Below are 13572 nucleotides of genomic sequence, written 5' to 3' on the forward strand. Positions count from 1 at the left end.
TTAAATCTTAAAATTGGTTAAAACAATTTGCAACCAAAAGAATAGGGTTAAAACAAGTTACGACTGAAAGAATATACCTTAAAAATATATTAGCACTGTTAGCAGCTAAAGGTAAAGGGTAAAGGGACCCCTGACCATTAGGTCCAGTCGTGACTGACTCTGGGGTTGCGGCGCTCATCTCGCTTTATTGGCCGAAGGAGCCCGCGTACAGCTTCCAGGTCATGTGGCCAGCATGACTAAGCCACTTCTGGCGAACCAGAGCAGTGCACAGAAACGCTGTTTACCTTCCCTCCAGAGTGGTATCTATTTATCTACTTGCACTTTGACGTGCTTTCGAACTGCTAGATTGGCAGGAGCCGGGACCGAGCAACAGGAGCTCACCCCGTCATGGGGATTCGAACCGCCGACCTTCTGATCGGCAAGCCCTAGGCTTTGTGGTTTAACCCACAGCGCCACCTGCGTCCCCACTTAGATGACATCAAATTAGCTTTTTTGAATGCGCTCTATTTACAGCAGGTTGAACTATTAAAGTATAGAACTGCAAATGTAGGGCATTATGATTATTATGATGGAAACAGTTAAACTGTTTGCCCCATCTTTTTCTGCAGAGTATTGCTTCTCAGATTCCTCTGATGCGCCATATTATTACTGTGGATGGCACACCAACAACATGGTCAGAATTCCCCAAAGGGGTAATTGTTCACACGATGGCATCTGTTCAAGCTATGGGAGAGAAAACAGAAAACTGTACGTATACCTTTTCCTTTTTCCTAATGATAGTATTTTCTTGAAAAAAGTGAAGGAAATCTAAGACATGATAATGCTAAATGTGGTTAATATCTTGCCAGTTATATTCTGCCCAGGGTATATGGTGGATGGGTGTTGTGTTGATAACTTATTATTTTTAGCATATGTTTTTAATCAAGATACAGAGTTTGCGTAGCAGTATTTTTTTAAGAAAATAACTTCTAAGGAATACCTGATATCAGGTGAACCTACCAGTGGAAAGATGCATCCTGGTTGCTAGTAAAACATGAAGGGCAAACAAAGATTCCAGGGACTACTAGAAAATAAGATGGAAGCAGGAAAAGTGTATTGTAGGGTAGCAGGAAACAGCAGCACTTTAGGACTCCCAGGGTTCCTGTTCCCTAGTGTTCAGAGAAACCACCTATCACTCACAGCCCTGACTTCACTCATTGGCTTAAAATGGTGACATATAAAAATGTAGAACACATTAAGGTTTACAACAAGAATAACTTAGTAGTCAATATTTTAGATTTTCTTTCAATTTTGCTTTCTTTCAAATTGTTTTGACGCTTGCTTCTTTTTTGTTTTAAGTTCCAGCCAACAAGCAGAAGCAGAGACCGTTGCCATCGGACATTGCAGTAATAATGTATACCAGTGGTTCTACAGGTGTCCCAAAAGGCGTTATGATCTCGCATTGTAATCTTATTTCTGGTATAACTGGGATGGCTGAAAGGATTCCTAATCTTGGGTATGTAACACACATAATCCTAAATGATGCTTTTATTGCTTTATCACTAAAATTATTGAAATGAACACATTAGTGTGTATGTTGTTAACGTCCTTAGAGAAATATAGTACAATGCTGGCTTTAATTAAACTTCTGTTGCACAAAAAGAACCCCTACTTTAAGAACTTTCCATGCTCACCTAAAATGTTGGAATATATGTGGTCATATTGTTCTGGTTTATGTTCTTTAGTATTGGATATTCAGAAAAGAGAAGTTCTGCGACTGTTTTGCAAGTCTGGCAAGAGTACCATTTTCAGTACAAATAGATTGTCAGGAATGATAAATCACAAAAAAAAAACCAGACCTTTTTGCACTAGTGTGATTGTATTTTGCAAAGACAAACATGATTATTGAAACCTCAAAGCTATTTGGAACAAGGGCTTTCCTGTAGCTTTGTTTACCCTTTGATAGTTGAAGCTTAAATATACTGCAGAGACACCCATCCATGGGCAAATGGGTGGGGGTGACTACTTGACAATACCTGAAATTGCAGTAACATCAAGTGACCTGTTTTTGGCCAAGCAAATTTTGAAATGAAACCACGCCAGAAAAGTCACAGCACCAGTGCCTGCAACCTCCCTTTGGCTTAGCCCTGTATTTACCTTCCCTGACAACTGATGTCCTATGACTTGGGGCTAGGGCAGATGAGTGTGTGACTTGGCCAAAACTGCCTCACAGGCCAAATGGGGAGACCTTGTGGACCAGAGATCCCCCCCCCCCAATGGTGCTGCATTTTCTGTTGATACTGAACTAATTAATTATGGAGGTGAAATGTTCTGACTGATTTAAGAAAAAGAGTGGTTAGTAGTCTTACTTCTGGTAAATCATGCTGCCAGAATGCTTAACCACATGCACGAGGAGAATGTATAATTTGGCCTGCTCTTGTTTAAATATGACAATATGCCAGCATTGCAAAGTTGTTGTGCCAGGATGCTCTTTAGATTATAATGCTGCTGCAGTCTCAAGCAGTGGGTTGACACAACTTGGCACAGAGCTTACCGTAATCTCTCTCTTATTCCCATAGAGAGAAAGATACTTACATTGGATACTTGCCACTTGCTCATGTTTTGGAGTTAAGTGCTGAACTTGTTTGCTTGACTCACGGATGCCGTATTGGCTATTCATCACCTCAAACATTAAGTGATCAGGTAAGGTTCTCCCACTTCCAAACAAATAGCACGCTTCTTAAAAGCACGTTTTTCTACTAGACAAATACCCTATCTGACACTCCACACTAATAGGGGAAAAAGCTGAACAAGCACACAGTCTGCTTGGCTTAGACCTTGTATCAATGGTAGCTTCTTCATGGCAGTCAGTAGTTCTGATCTACTATGCAGCAATGATTCATTTATGAATCTGCCTCAGTTCAGCAGAAAAAGCACTTTTAAGGGTATTTACAAGGAAGGGTTGCCTGCCCAAAGATGAAGGTAAAGAAGTGGTGTTTCTGTCCTAAAAGAAGGTTCTTTGTATGGTTTGGGCAATTTGTTTTAAGCATGGAAACAGTGCATTTTACCCTTATAATTTGTGCACATTCTGTCCTAATACTGCCTGGCATGTAAGTGCTTAATAAACACACAAGCATAACGTGACTAATCCCCCCCTTTTTTTTCAAAATCTGCATCCACTTTCCAACTGTACACACAACATTTTGTGTCCAACTACCCACTGAAAACAACCTTGGACCATAGTATCAAATTATGCATTTTAAAATTATGCATTTTAAAAGTTGTCTAAAATATATGTGAAATTAAGTATTTGTCTACTTAACAGGATATCTGTTTCAATATCTCTGACGAAAATATGTTGTAGATGCTTTCTGACCCAGCGCTATGGTGAAACATGATTTTTTTCCAGTGTGTGCATCTTTTACGCCGGGCAAACAAGAGGATTTTTGATGAAGACTAACTTAAGGTTACATGTTGCTTTCTTCACTTCTCTTTTAGTCCTCTAAAATAAAGAAAGGAAGTAAAGGTGATGTTTCTGCACTGAAGCCAACGCTAATGGCAGCTGTGCCGGTAAGTTGTGCATTTGAAGACTGCCTTTTTCAAGAGTTACATACGATGAGATGATGATTTGAAGGTAGTTTAGTACCTTAGGAATTTCTCTATTGCCTGTTTAAGCGGTTCCCAGGTAATCCTTCATTCCACTATGGGACTGTGCATGGGAATAATATGCGAAATCTCATGACAGGTCTGTAGTTGCTTCACTAAATGCCTCCTGCTTCTGGAACTTCCCTGAAATAGCCACATGGTTGGGTGAATTCATGTTTTCAATAAACAACAATGATAAAACTAATCCTGCCAATTTATATTATTAATAAGTTGCTTAAAACATAGTATTAATATTTACTATGACATGTTTCCTGACAGTCACAAGTGGAATAAAGCTTATTTTCCTCCTCTCGCCTCCTCAGAGCAGCCCCTCAAAAAGTAGTATGAGCAAATAGATTTGAGGGGAAAACAGTTAACGTTTGAAGTTGTTTTATGCCAAGCTTTCTGTTATAGTTCATGCTGTGTATCAAGGGCGGGGAACTGCTGGCCCACAGGCAAAACTTGGCATGCCAGGCCTCCCCATTTGTCTCACCAGGCCATTTTTTAGGAAGCCATGTCCACCCACTCTAGACCTCTAGACCTGAAGTTGTCCATGATGTTGGTAAGGATGGGGCTTCAGAGGAACAGTTGGGAGCTTAAAGTGAGCTCTGGTGAGAGCACACCTTGCTGAAGGAGGGGGAAGCTGTTTCCATTCAGTTGAAACTTCTTCTCTCTCCCAGTGCTACTCTTTGAACCTCCAAAAGCTGGCGGTTAAAGTGTTGTACTGTTTGAAAGCCCTTTCCCAAACAGTCCTACACTGCTCTTTAAAATCTCTGTGCTGCTCCTCAAACCTCTGAAGACTTTGGAAGCAGTGCAGAATGGTTAGGGAAAGGGCTTTTAAACAGCCCTTTGTAAACAGCATGGCACTGTTCCTTATGGCCCTGTTTTAGGAGGTTTCAGGAGCTGCGTGGGGATGTTTGCAAAGGGCTTTCAAGCAGCCCTACACTGCTCTTTGAACTCCTGAAAAGCAAAGCCCACCTGTCAAATTTGGCCTGCCCCCTCTAATTCTCTCTAATACTAATGCCCTCAGAGACCTGTGCAGTAAATCTAAATTTATCACCTGTTGTTGGCTTGCTTTGATACGCCTAATTCATTTCTGTAACTAGGAAATCATGGATCGAATCTACAAAAATGTCATGAATCGAGTTAACGAAATGTCCAATTTCCAACGTAATCTGTTTATATTGGCTTATAATTACAAGATGGAACAGATTTCAAAAGGCTACACTACTCCATTGTGTGACAGGTAGGTAACTGAGGGAGTGGTGTGCATGTTTTTCCCCTTAAGGGGTGAAGTTTTTACTTGGGGAGATGGACGGATGAAGAGCGGCCTGCATGGCTTAATCTGTCACGGAACCAGGACACTTTTGCTGGCTATTAGAAGACAGGCCTAGGTAGCAATACACAAATCTGGTAGTCTGGATGGGAGGATAGGTACCTTAATTAATGATCAAAACCAGTACTTTGTATTGAGCCTGGAAATAAATTGAAGAGTATTGCCGTTGTTTTCCGAGTGTCTTTGGGCATATTTATGTGGGAAAGCAGCATGCAAATAGTAAAAATAATAAAGTATTTAAAAGAAAGAAAAAACAATTTATATTACTCTGTTGCCTAGTCTGTATTCCCTCTCATCTGCCTTTGTTTATAAACTTACACACACACTTTCTAGGAGTACGGTAATTCCCATTACAATCAGTGGGACTTCTCAATAAGCATGCATAGAATTCAAAGCATAGAATATGATGCCTTTCCATAGAAAAGCCATGCTCAAAGTGGCTAACTACAGGAGTAGCTATAAATAATAAGCGAAACACATCAAAAAGTATACAAAATTGAACAATTTCCACATAAATTGTGCCATATATGTTGCAGAACTTGCTATGTGCAATGATTTCCGATTCTTTATTATTGATATTATTTTTATTGAGCAATAAAAACATATTCTTAACATTTTTAGACTTATTTTCCGGAAAGTCCGGATGCTGCTGGGTGGAAAGATTCGGGTCTTGTTGTGTGGAGGAGCTCCACTTTCTGCAGCAACTCAGAGATTCATGAACATTTGTTTCTGTTGCCCAGTGGGACAGGGCTATGGACTAACAGAATCCTCTGGGGCTGGAACGATAACAGAAGGTAAGTGGTGGGTTTAGGTTCAGGTGCCAATCCAGGTGTAGAGATGTAGTTGGGTGTTACCAGTAAAGTCATAGTACTTTACTCCAAAATCTCTGTAAAGTTGACGTGTATTTTAATATGGAATTTTCTTCTATATTAATGTAATTTTTAACTGCTGATTTGTCAGTCTTTTAGTTCAGCTTGTTTTTACACCTGATTTTCTTGGTAATTATTAATGTCTAGTTTAGAGGTTTTTATGATTTAAGTGGTATACAAATTCTATTAAATAAATAAAAACAAATGGTGCATGGGGTATTCAAAGAAATATTTATTTATTTATTTATTGACTTCTTTTTATTCATTTTCTACAATGGGTATTCAAAGAAATATTTAGATGGTTTCTAAGCTGTACCTCTTGAGTTCCTAATGATGTTTTATTTTCCAAAATTTCAGTTTGGGACTATGCCACAGGCAGAGTGGGAGCACCCTTGGTTTGCTGTGAAATCAAGCTCATGAATTGGGTAGAAGGTAGGAAGTTCTTTATTCAATGTGTGATTATTATCCTTTTGTTTGAAGACAGACTGAAACGTTTTGTTTAAATAGAATAATGCGGCAGTGATCCACTGAGCTCTTTATTAACATGCTTCCAAAGGCTGGCTTGCTGGTGGCTGGACTAAAAGCAACACCCTCTGATATTTCATAAACTACCTATGAGAGCAGAACTAGCCCTAACATCAGAGATCATTTATCAGCTTTCCCATGATGATATTTCCTTCCATTAGTTTTAAAAACAGCCAGTGGCACCTGATTTGGGTTGGAGATGTAGCCCTGCGTTTAATGATCCCTTTCCTTTGACTATTTCCAAGACTGTGAAGCAGCCCACTGAAACTCTTAGCAACAGGTGGAGGGGAGGAAACAGCGACGTCTCTGAGAGAGAAAATTCGGCTTCGGAGGACATGTGTTAGGCGCATAGTACCCCAAATGCAGGTCCTCTCTGCCACACATTCTTCCATGCCTTATGTTCCACGGTGAAAAGTTTGAGGTCAAGAGGCAGGTTGCTTGTTTTCCTTCAGCCTCACTGCCAGCTGAATACCACCCATGATCTCGGTTCCATGCCATCTGAGGAAAGAGAGTTCTTAGCTAAAACCCCTCTGCTCAGCTCACCCTTCCCTTTAAAGCTTTCCCCCCCATGCAAGGTGCACTTTAGCAATTAGCACAAGGTTTTGTTTGTGTCTTCTCAACGACATCTCAAAAAGTAGTAGTCGATGGAGAGACAGCTTAGTCAATTCATTGAGCAGAAAGAACAAAGGGTTAAACACAATCCTTTTTCCCTGTCTCTAATTACATTTCCTAAGGCTGCAAACTTATGATCTCTTGCTATTCTGCACAATATCGTACTGCTGCCTCTCTCCCAGGTGTGAAGTGTTTTAAGTCTCCATAGATTTCCCCCTTAAATTGCCCACACGTAGCTAGATACTGGTAGGTAGCCATGCTGGTCTGATGCAGTAGAAATATATATATAAAAAATAAAATTGTCCAGTAGCACCTTAGACACCAACTAAGTTTGTGCTTGGTATAAGCTTTCTTGTGTATGCACACTTCTTAGTTGGTCTCTAAGGTGCTGCTGGACATTAAAAATATATATATATTTCTATAGCTAGATACTGCTGGTCTTCCCCTATCTGCCCTGTGCAGGTTATAGGCACAAGGGGTTTTGGGAGCTCTTATTTCTCATCTTTCAGACAAGAGAAATGTCAACCTAGGAACATAAGAACCCAGGAACATCTACTCCAACACCTTGTTCTCATGGTGTCCAACCAGCCACGCATGCCAAACTCATAAGCGGGACCTGAGCACCAGAGGACTCTTCTCTCCTGTGGTTTCCACCAGTCGCAACTTATGGAAGGCAAATGAGTATGGATGTATTCCATAAGAAATAGGAATGCTGAATTCATGCTGGGAAGAAATGATACATTGGTTTTCTAGCTGAACATCTTGTGTCAATTTTTTAATAAATCACCTCTCGTGTTGTGCACAGAAATGTTGGAATAAATATTCTTAAAAGAAAGCGCAAGAAGATGAGCAATATTTTCAGCGTATTTGTTCTATTTTCAGCAGTCTGGAGAAATAATCCAAGCACTATATATTTTTGTTTCTCTTTAAAATTATATTATAAAGTCTGCTAGATAAAGAAATATTAACGAAGAGAAACATACACAAGGACTTGCAATGCTTCAAAATGCTGGATTCACTAAAGTTCAGTGTAAACTGCATTTGATTTGTTTCCCTGCTTACTTTGAGCCTCCTGATGGAAACTGTGAGTCATTGTTAATGAGATAAATGTAGACAACTAGGTCTATAAAACTGACACCCTAACAGCTGTGTGTTAGAGTGGATTGTTTGTATTCAGATGTGGAAGACTTGGGCTCAAAATCTTCTTCTTAGGCATTGCTTTCAGGGCCACTGCACATAGTAACCTCTGTGTTGAGAAAAGTAATCTGCATATTGGAAAAGCACATGTTTTGCCCCGTTGCATCATATATCCTTTTCCATTTTGATAAGTATGTGTGAAGTGAAGTGGCATCTTATTTCATCTGTTATCTAAATAAGCTGCACAATCAACTAATTACATCTCTAGACAGCTTTTGAGGTTCAAATTGATTCATTCACATCCCATTCTCCCTGAAATTGGCTTGTCTGGGGTCAGGAGACACCCCAGAACAGCACACAAGGGAGGAAAGGGGGATTGTTCTATCTGGCAAGCTGTAATACGTGTGCTGTTAGAACATTCATCACAGTGAATTCACAGTGCAACAGTGAATTCCACCCAAAGTTCTCTTCCTCTGCACACATCCTTGGTGGTTTGGGCATTGTAACATTCTTGCTTATGGTTTTCAAGTTTCCGTTGCCTTGAAACATAGCATAACATATTTTGGAATGTGGCTACTCTGTATTTTATAAATATATACAGTACATATTTATACATTAACACTCCCACTTCATGAAATTTTATTGTAGGTGGATACTTTAACACAGACAAACCATATCCTAGAGGCGAGATTGTTATTGGAGGTCAGAACATAACTATGGGCTACTACAAAAATGAAGAACGGACCCGAAGTGATTTCATGGTGGATGAGAATGGACAGAGGTGGCTCTACACTGGTGACATTGGGGAATTCCAGGCAGATGGTTGTCTAAAAATTATTGGTGAGTTAATCCTGTAATACTTGACTGAGCAAGACTATTGCAGAAATACCATTTCGTGCCACAAACATGGTTTTTCTATTATTTATATGAGCATGTTCAAGATTTAAATGCATGTTGTGGGACTTTATGAAGTCACTAGACAAAAGTTTTAATGCAAGATCATTTTTTTAAAAAGTCCAGTCCGTGATTGATCTGTTGAAGGGCTAAGCACATTAGCAGAACTTAGCCACAGAAATCCAGTCTAGATCATTAAATCTCAGATTTCCCTGAAGAGGGAGTGATTATGGAATTCTGTTAAGCTGGTCCTGAAGACCTTCGCTTCATTACTGTATTTTAGTTTTTACTATTATATTGATGATTAGGCTTTTGGTGTTAGGAAATGGAGATCTTAAATGGTTTCATATTGTATGGGATTTGGATGGTTTTGTATATCTTTGTGAGCTGCTTTGTGGAGTGTGGTTCACAAAAGGCAGAATAGAACTCCGTTAAGTAAATAAAAATAAAAGAAACTCCACGTCTGCAGTGAGTCTCCTCCTGTACACCTGTGTTTAATGTATTCTGAACTTTTAATGAATATCACATTAATTTTATTTCCCCTTTTTATAGATCGGAAAAAAGACCTTGTGAAACTTCAAGCGGGAGAATATGTTTCTCTCGGTAAAGTTGAAGCTGCTTTGAAGAATCTTCCACTAATAGATAATATTTGTGTATATGCGAGCAGGTAAGACAGCCCATGTAATCTTGCGTTTGTGCTAGAGCAGTGTTTGCATCTAGAAACTTTTATATGCTTTTAGCTGAAAAGTTATCACATGCCCTTTTGAATTTACATAGACTTGATAGCAGAATAAATTCCTTCTGTTCCATTCATCACCAGCTGGTGAATCAATGGCAAAGAAGAAGAAAAATTAAAGCTAGCTGTGAGTTACTGTTCAAAAACATCCATATTTAATTGTCTTTGAAGGGAACTGCTAATAGGTTTTTGTCCCAAGACCAACTGCTGAATTGGTTCACAGAACTCCCATAAGCTTAGATCTTGGCTACATGTTACAGCTGTTCATACTGGAAGCAGATACCGGAATCCTGAAGCTCTCCTTCCCACATCTTGTCCTATCAGGCAAGGAGAAATGGAGTGTCTTCAAGCCCAGGCTCACTCATTGCCTTCCCCTGATCTCCTAGGAAGGAGGAAGGGTACCGAGCAAATGAAAAGAGTAGAAAATAGCTTTTTGCCTGACAGAGGTGTTTTGTTTTTGTTCATTTTAATCTAGTGTGTGCTGTGGAAAGTGCAGTAGCAAATCTTCATTGTTCCCCATCAACTCCTACTGACACTTAACAAACAAGATTTAACTAATCAGTAAGATTTAACATCCTGCCAACCTAGCAGTTCAAAAGCACCTCAAAGTGCAGGTAGATAAATAGGTACCGCTCCGGCGGGAAGGTAAACGGCGTTTCCGTGCGCTGCTCTGGTTCACCAGAAGCGGCTTAGTCATGCTGGCCACATGAAGCCAATAAAGCGAGATGAGCGCCGCAACCCCAGAGTCGGTCACGACTGGACCCAATGGTCAGGGGTCCCCTTTACCCTTTTAAGATTTAACAATTGTCTCTTTGCCTGAAAAAAAGTATTTCCTGCTCCTTTGGTTTCCCAGGGGCTCTATTGCTGAGGGTCTTTAAAGATTTGTACCTGTAATATCAAACCATGGTTTTGGTATTATGTCTGAGCAAGTCTGGTACAATGGCTTTACAGTGTAAACTTGCCATGGGGTGCACACTGCAATAGTAACTCTTTGGCAAAAGTAACATGTGCTCCACTCTATACTTGGGCATAAGTTTAGGAAAAAATGTGATCCATGTACAGTGGTACCTCGGGTTAAGTACTTAATTCGTTCCGGAGGTCCGTTCTTAACCTGAAACTGTTCTTAACCTGAAGCACCACTTTAGCTAATGGGGCCTCCTGCTGCCACCGCGCCGCCGGAGCAGGATTCCTGTTCTTATCCTGAAGCAAAGTTCTTAACCCGAAGCACTATTTCTGGGTTAGCGGAGTCTGTAACCTGAAGTGTATGTAACTTGAAGAGTATGTAACCTGAGGTACCACTGTATAGTAAAATACGAAAAGTTGCATAAAGCCAAGAAGAAATATAAACATCAGTCTGAAATGGTGTGCATCTCTCTTGCTCGCTCTTTTTAGTTTCCAGTCTTACGTCATTGGATTTGTTGTGCCAAACCATAAAGAACTTAAAGAGTTAGCACGAAAGAAAGGATTTAAAGGAACTGTGGAGGAGATATGTAACAGTCCTGAAATGGAAAAAGAAGCACAGAAGATTATAGCTGAAGCTGCTCACATAGGTAAACAAAGTTGCAAAGTAAAATGCAGAACAACTGTTAATTAAAGAAAGGTATCAGAAAAGTGATAGGATCTTCTTGAAAAGATTAGATTCGTTTTCATCCCCACTAGTTGTTGAGGAATTGCTTAAAAAGCAACAATTAAAAATTACAGAAGAGCGTCATCTGCTTTCCCACATCCTGTTTCCCACACTAGCCAACCACATGTTTCCAGGAAGTTCACAACCAAGGCATTAAGGCAACAGCTCTCCCCTGCCATTGCTGTTCATATTCCCCATTCACATACTCATCTTCCATGAATGTGACTAATCTCCTGTTGAAGACCTCTAAGCTCATGTTCATCACCACATCTCATTGCATGGGATTCCACAAATTAATGGTTCATTGTGTAAAATACCTCATTTGTCTGCCTCTTTTATTGGATGACACCAGCTTTAGTACAGTATTGTCAAAGCGAGAGGAACTCTTTCTGCACCCCATACCTGTTTTTCTGTGATTCCCATTCTTCTAAGCTAAACACCCAAAATGTTTTAGCCTTTCCTCAGAGGGGATGATGCTGCAGTTCCTTGATTGTTGTGGTTGACCTTTTTCTGCCCCTTTCTCAGCTCTGTGCTGTCCTCTTTGAAATACACTGTATAATTGGATGTTTTTTCTCTCTCTGCTGTTGTAGCTAATCTGGAGAAATTTGAAATCCCACTCAAAATCCGTTTGAGCCCTGAACCTTGGACCCCAGAGACAGGCTTGGTGACAGATGCCTTCAAACTAAAACGGAAAGAGCTTACTGCACACTACCAGGAAGATATTAATCGAATGTATGGAACAAAAATAAAATAATGGTTTTTTTTCTTGCACCACTTTGCTATGGTGAGCTCAGATCAAATAGGAAATACTTGAATCACATGTCTCATCACTTGGGACCAACATTAAAAACATCTTTACTCACTCTCAGCTTATGCTGTTTCTTCTGATAATATCAGCGTCTTTAACTGGCAGGATTAGTAAAATGTTAAGGCAGAAAATTGGTGTCTGTCTCCTTTTTCCCTCCCTTAGTTTTTTTTCTGCTACCTTGTCAGTGAGTGGATTTTCCTAAATGTCCTTTTGGGCTAACCTGATTTTGAAGCCTCAAGTTTTTAAACCTGATTTATAAATCCTGTATAATGTTTCCATTCGTAACTTTTTGAAGTTTGGATATATAGAGGGAGAACTTGGCTGTATACAAAATGATTAGTTTGGGGGCCTTTTTTTACGTAAATATTTAAATATTAAAGAGGTATCAATGTGAAATTATGTACAATGAAATGACTTATAGGTGAAAATCATTGTTGGCCAGAACACCAGATTATTTGTTGCTGTGCAATTGTTTTGTATAAAATTGCTAGAGAAATAGTCTGATATTCTGACTTATAAAGTAACAGCTGAAGTATGTGCCTGACAATTTCCTCCTACATATATATTTTATTTTTATCTGAAATAAGGAAAAATGGTCATGGCAAAGTGCTGTATATAAGCAGGCCTTCCTGCAAAACAAGGGGGAATGAGGCTTGAGTCATGCAAAGTATGTTCTAACACAGCAGATGTGACACCTGTGAATAATCTGTTTAACAGACATAGTTCAATTTTGAAAATATATTGAGGCAATTTTATAAAGAAATTGACTTGTTAAAACTAGTGACAACTCAGTTTTAAATGAATTGCATTCTGATTGACAATGTCCTTTACTAAGATGGGACTTTTATGTGTGTTGATTTTTATCTGCTTTACAATTCAGGCTGCTTCTCGCTTTTTTTATTATTATTATGTGCGTATAAATCAGCAGTTACAGTCCAGTTCAGGTCTAGCTGAAGCCCAAATGTTTTAAGAACACAGTCGATTGCGACGTTCTCCTGCACAAGCCTAGCCAAAATGGATTTGAATTGCGTTTGTGTGTGTGTGTGTAGGGGGTTTGCACAAGATAAATTCATGGTGGATTGTGCCGTTGGAGAACATTTTCAAATGTACTGATGGTGATTTGTTTACTATTGTCTGTCTCAATGTCATGGGTGCTGATGGAAATGTCGTCTTTAATTATCCCATTGTTGGTACCTTACTCCTGAACGCAAGTTACTTGGGCATATAATTTGCTGTTTCGAAAGAAAACATTCTTCCAGATTAACCGTATTTGAGATAATAACCTTGAGTCACATTTTATTTATTTTTTTGGTCATTGTTGTGCCCCAAATCTTCAGTTTGAAAATGTGTTCCTTTGTGTGCTTCATTATAAGTACTACCATCGGGCTCCAGTCCACATGCTCT

At 39.5% G+C, this 13572-nt stretch overlaps 1 protein-coding gene across 5 annotated transcripts in view; it reads left to right on the forward strand.

The window, feature by feature from the left end:
* ACSL3 (acyl-CoA synthetase long chain family member 3) overlaps positions 1-12228 on the forward strand; it is a 49983-nt gene extending 37755 nt beyond the window's left edge. For all 5 annotated transcript variants that reach the window (XM_081861550.1, XM_081861546.1, XM_081861548.1 and 2 more), the window contains 11 exons: positions 609-747; positions 1339-1495; positions 2559-2682; positions 3478-3549; positions 4731-4870; positions 5582-5754; positions 6187-6261; positions 8752-8943; positions 9550-9664; positions 11126-11283; positions 11951-12228. In XM_081861550.1, coding sequence (XP_081717676.1) covers positions 609-747; positions 1339-1495; positions 2559-2682; positions 3478-3549; positions 4731-4870; positions 5582-5754; positions 6187-6261; positions 8752-8943; positions 9550-9664; positions 11126-11283; positions 11951-12114 — 1509 coding nt within the window. In that variant the 3' untranslated portion in view covers positions 12115-12228. The remainder of the gene's footprint in view (positions 1-608; positions 748-1338; positions 1496-2558; positions 2683-3477; positions 3550-4730; positions 4871-5581; positions 5755-6186; positions 6262-8751; positions 8944-9549; positions 9665-11125; positions 11284-11950) is intronic.
* The last annotated feature ends 1344 nt before the right edge of the window (positions 12229-13572 follow it).

This window comes from Podarcis erhardii, assembly GCF_964252035.2.
Source record: "Podarcis erhardii genome assembly, chromosome: 5".
In the NCBI taxonomy this organism is placed as follows: domain Eukaryota; kingdom Metazoa; phylum Chordata; class Lepidosauria; order Squamata; family Lacertidae; genus Podarcis; species Podarcis erhardii.